This window comes from Helianthus annuus, chromosome 3, assembly GCF_002127325.2.
Source record: "Helianthus annuus cultivar XRQ/B chromosome 3, HanXRQr2.0-SUNRISE, whole genome shotgun sequence".
Lineage (NCBI taxonomy): Eukaryota > Viridiplantae > Streptophyta > Magnoliopsida > Asterales > Asteraceae > Helianthus > Helianthus annuus.
In genome coordinates, this window is record NC_035435.2 from 149,759,763 (window position 1) to 149,765,183 (window position 5,421).

A 5,421-nucleotide genomic window follows, 5' to 3' on the forward strand; every position below is an offset into this window, starting at 1 on the left:
CGACCAAGACTACAAACTCTAAGATCAAGAAAACAATTAACCGACCAAAATATAGAACGATCCGAGGAACCAAAACTGTAACCTATCAAGACCAGAAACAAGAGTCCATTAATATCAAGAACTCAAGACCCTAACTGTGGAATGTGAACCAGATCTAAGCAGATCTGTTGTCAACAACAATTTTTGGAAAACAGAAACCCTAGATACACCACAAAACCAAACAATCAGTCAAAGACACACAAATACACAGCGGAAGACGAGTACTCGATCATCAACGGGAGCATAGCGGCTCTGATACCATGTCAAAATGGTATGAACGATCGATACAAATATCAAATAACAACACAAGACACAAGAGAAGCGACAAAACGTGACTTAAAACTTTATTATTTAACCCAAACCAAAAACACCCCCCAAACCCTAGATCTCACAATATGTGAGATCTGAAATTATACAAACAATGATACAAGATTACCTGGATGATCATCAACTGATGATCATCAACGTATGAAGATCAAACTCTCAAACAGTAGAGAGTTTTAACAAGAACCTCCAAAGAAAATACAAAAACAACTAGATAATCACTTACTGATGATTATCTGAACTCGAAGACTGATCTCTCACACAATACATAAGAGAGATTACAAGAATCTTCATTCAAAACAAATAAATAAACCTAATAATCTCTCACAGAGAGAATTGAAGGCTGATGCGTAACATAGAAGAAGGTTGAATGTGGAAAATTGAGAGAACACATCAACATCTGTGCATATCTCCTCTTTTTATATGTCCAGATCCAACATTTACACTTTAGCCTAAAACTATACCAAGAGATGATCGCGATCCCTCAAATATTCCATAAAGCCCCCTGATCTTTCAGCCTCTTATAACAACATCTTTTTCTCTTATAACAACATCTTTTTCTGTTGCATTCAAACCCTTGAACAACAAAGTCTGCACACTTAAAATTTTGTTATACAGTTTATAACAAACCCAATTATCAGCCCAACAACTTGAAAGGCCCATGAAGTGTTAGATAATAACCATAAATCCAAAAATATAAGATGTATGAATTATACAATGTAACAATATATTTTAACACTTCAATTATTAAAATTGAATATCTTAATCTTTGGTTCTAGAGATGGTTTGGTCACCATGAGAGTGTTAATAATAGTTTACCCATGACAAAGGTTTCTAAGGATTTATAACTATCATTAGAAGATGAAGTTTGATTTGGAATGAAAGGATGAGGCTGTTTGAATTGAAACAATGTAGGTTTGGAACTATAACCCATGGACCGGTCCTGTATGGATATGGTCAAGTACTAGCTATTTTAAATTAAAGGATATAAACATAAAAAGACAGTTTTGTGCATTGGGTGTTTACGTAGAAATTGGCCGCCGGGTTTAGCAATCATAAATTATTCTTTAGCATTGTCTATCAATCTGGCTAGACAGTGAATCGTCGTCGAGTTCATCTCTTAGCTGACTAAGGGTAAGATCGATTAGATAATCTTCACGAGGATGATCTATTTAACCCCCTTAAAAACTTTTGGTTATCTATGACTTTAAGGACAGAGATAACCTTTGAATCCAAAGAACTTGAGTAACTAAGATTGAGCCGTGAGCCCGTGACATGAGATTCTGTTTGATATTGGTAATGACAGTTATATTTCTCATATTTATAAACATCTAAAGAACAAGAATGTATCCTTGGTGAAAAGAAAGTGGTAAATTCCTCTGTTAAACGAACAAAATGAATCCGTGGTCTAACCAACACTATGATTGGGTTGAGACGTTGCAACTTTTCGTGAAATAGTACAGCAGTTGACGGTTATAACTTTGCTCAGTTGTAGTTGTATCAGGGAAAACCTAAGTAGAAATATCATTAGAGTTGCTACCGCTCTTAGTTAGTTCTAATGAACTGATATAAACAACTTAATTGCCGTTGCGTAGTAGAAACTTACCACTAAACATTTTTACCAAGGCCAGTAGTAACTTACTACTGAGGATTACATTGCGCTATTGCTCAGTGGAAACTTACGAACAAGCTCATTTGCACCGATAGTCAGTCGCTAGTGATGCACATATGAGTTTCAAATTTTTAACATCTGGAATTATATATAAACAACTGCTAGCAATCTACTAGGCACGAGAAAAAACAATTACAATATCAATAATGAGTTTTGTAACCAATTAACTCATTTGATAACACACACGCAAATAACTTTCTGTTATGGTAAAAGGCCATCCATTAATAAAGGTCAAATTCTTAAGAATGTATAAAAATAGTAATATAAATGATAACTGAGAGCATAGTTTATATCAAAAATCCAACCATTTAGTGTAATAAACACAAGTAGTTGGAGATATAAGCCCATCAGGTGTGCACTCTCTGATCCGGGGGCAAACGCCACAAGGAATCGAAGCCATCGCCCCTCCGTCCGGACCCCGCTTAAGATTTCCTACAGGACACCTATAACACACGTTTCCAACCGGGATCGAATGATACTCCCCATGCCCACTGCTCTTAACCTCAATAATCAAATTTTCATGAACCATACTACCTAATATCTCACTCAGTGGCGGACCCAGAAATTATTTGCTGGGGGTGCGAATGAGGTGTTCAGCCATATTTTCAAGAGGTGCGGTTGGGTTTTTTGCCTAAAATATACACTAAATTTTTTTTTTCAAGGGGTGCGGCCGCGCACCCTGACCAAAGGCTAGGTCCGCCCATGATCTCACTTCTTTGCTGGCTTGTGCACTCTACATTCGTCAGCCTACTTTTCTTGAAATCTTCATGAACTCCCTCAGCTGTTGCCACTTTCAGGCAATGTGTAAACATACATCTTTGAGTTTATTGATGAATTGTGTATCAAGTTTACCATCGAGATACCATTCACCACCGCTGACAGTGTTTAAAGGCTTGAATTCCGCTGCAATGTAGTAGTCGCCTTTGAATTGGGCATGTGGTATTTTTTTTATCAGTGACAAAGCTAGGAGGTTGTTGATGCACTTGGTAACAATTTGGGTTGGCACCTTTGTTTCTTCTTGTATGTTACGTTTCGTGGTCGCGTCTTCGCCTTTGCTTTTGATAAAATTGAGTACCACTTGCTGGTCAGATTCAGCTAGACCACTGGATTCTGGTCTTTTTCTTTTCTGTGACTGGCTCATTACCGGTATTTATTCTTATATGCAAGGCAGTATATATAATGGAGATATCATAAACATGAAATAGGCTTTAAACCAACATCGACAATTAGCATACGCCTAATCTTTAAACTGCTTTATTTTGTCATTTTACTGAATATGGTTGTGTATAGGAGGGGTGTGCATGGGTCGATTTTGACCAAAAACCATCACCGCGATGTCGGTTATTGGATAACCATAACCATAACTGATCGGTTATAGTGGTTATGGTTATTCGCTTTTGATGGTTATACCGGGTCGGTTATGGGTGGTTAACCGTGTATTTAGCTTAGCTAAAAATAGCTTAATTTTTTTTTAACATGGAATAAATTGTTATTGCATATTTGTATATATTAGTATATTACATAGTATTAAAAATACATATAATCTATAATATTAATACCAATTATTATCGAATATTCAAATAAAGTGATATGATACATTGCATAAATTCAAATAAAAATTCAACCAAAACCACAAAATGATATGAAAAACTAATAAGTACTAAAAATCTTCAGTCAGAAACATCAAATATTAAAAATATGGTGAAAAGTCCTAAATCCTACAAAGATTTATTACATGTCGGTTCGCTTCGGTTATGGTGGGTATGGAAAAAATGATAACCATAATCGACCCGCTATATTCAGTTTTCAAAAAAACCATTAACCAACCCACCAGTTTTTTATTTGGTTCGGTTTTTTCAGTTCGGCTTTGTCGGTTAATTCGGTTATGGTTCGGTTAATTCGGTTTTATGCACACCCCTAGTTGTGTAAACGGGCTGATTTGGGTTATCGTATTCTAACGGGTCAAATTTGTAAAATTATTTTTTTAAAGGAAATGGGTCAAATTGATATCTTATATGTATGTTCTAACGTGATGCAGCGGGAGCAAAACACAATGACCAGAGAGACAAAAAGGCAACATCAGTTATAGCTCATAGCTGACATGATTCACGTGTCTTCCCAATAGGTTTGCATCTAAATCTATACACTTTTTGTTATATATATATATATATATATATATATAGGATTAGGATCAAATACAAATGATCCTAATTGTAAGAAGTGTAAGAAGCATTTATAGAGTGACAAGTGTCCAATAACCTAAAAAAACCCCACTACAAAAAAAAAAAAAACCTTAAACATCTACCACCACCAAAAACCTAAACCCCCACACCCCCCCCCCCACATCACCCACCCCAACAATTTTTTTTTTTTTTTTTTTTTTTTTGCCGAGGGGGGTGGGGTTAGGTTTTTTTAGGTTTTTGGGGGGTGTGTGGGGGGGGGGGTTAGGTTTTTTTGGTGAGGTATAGTTTTTTTTTTTTTTTTTTTTTTTTTTTGCCGGGGGGGGGGTGTTAGGTTTTTGGGTGGTGGTGGTGGTGGGGTGGGGGTGGGTATTTAGGTTTTTGGTGGTGATGTAGTGGGTTTAGTTTTAGCTTATTGGACACTTGTCACTCTATAAATCCTTCTTACACTTCTTACAATTAGAAGCCTTTCTAGAATAACTTAACCCATATATATATATGTGCGTTGAGACTTCATGTTGATTGATTATTGTGGTGGTGTAGTCGTGCCCATGGTAGAACCATTAGTATACTCATTACTTTCTCATTCTAGCAACAATTTAAAACAGAAATCAACCTACATTTTGATTGAGGTTAGGGACCAACAAAATATTTGGTGATCTGCTACGGTTAATTACCTTGCAGAGTCATGATGTGTTGTCATGTGATGTGAGTTCATGTCTTGTATGTACTTTAAATCAATCTTTACATATTGTTAACGTAATTTTGTTAGCTATTTTGTAGATGAAGCTAAGAGAAAATTCATAGCTGATATAGGTCGAGTTTCAGCAATTCAAGAATCGAGCACCGCGATACGAATCAAATATGAAGTTATATTACATAACACGGAGTAAGTATGATGAAGTTGTTATTTCAACCTATTTACTCAAATGGGTCGATTTTAAATTTGTTTATAAAGGTGTGTAGGGATGTTTACAATTCGATTTAAAACAGTTAAACCAAGTTTTCGGTCGGTCGGTTTCAAACCATATTGAGCGGTTTGGTTTGCGGTTTACACCGGAAACAGACCGTGTAAAACCGGACAGGGCCATTAGATTTAGATAGATTATTATTTTAAAAATATTTCACATATATGGAGATGTGATATAAAATCAAACCATATTGAGACAAAGATAGTAAAATACTAAGTGCCTAATTTTTAAATGT

General features: G+C 35.7%; 1 protein-coding gene across 1 annotated transcript; it reads right to left on the bottom strand.

The window, feature by feature from the left end:
* Nucleotides 1–2,217: 2,217 nt before the first annotated feature.
* Nucleotides 2,218–3,176, bottom strand: LOC110932229 (probable DNA-directed RNA polymerase III subunit rpc6). Its single transcript, XM_022175580.2, has 2 exons — nucleotides 2,850–3,176; nucleotides 2,218–2,576 (listed from the first exon to the last, which is right to left on the bottom strand). The coding sequence occupies exons 1-2, from the start codon at nucleotides 3,174–3,176 to the stop codon at nucleotides 2,328–2,330; spliced, it is 576 nt and encodes a 191-aa protein (XP_022031272.1). The 3' UTR covers nucleotides 2,218–2,327.
* Nucleotides 3,177–5,421: the final 2,245 nt, after the last annotated feature.

Coding starts and splice junctions, on each gene's coding strand:
- LOC110932229 (XM_022175580.2), bottom strand. CDS start 3,176: ATGAGCCAGTCACAGAAAAGAAAAAGACCAGAATCCAGTGGTCTAGCT. Junction 2,577..2,849: donor TCATCAATAAACTCAAAGAT/GTATGTTTACAC, acceptor CCACTGAGTGAG/ATATTAGGTAGTATGGTTCA.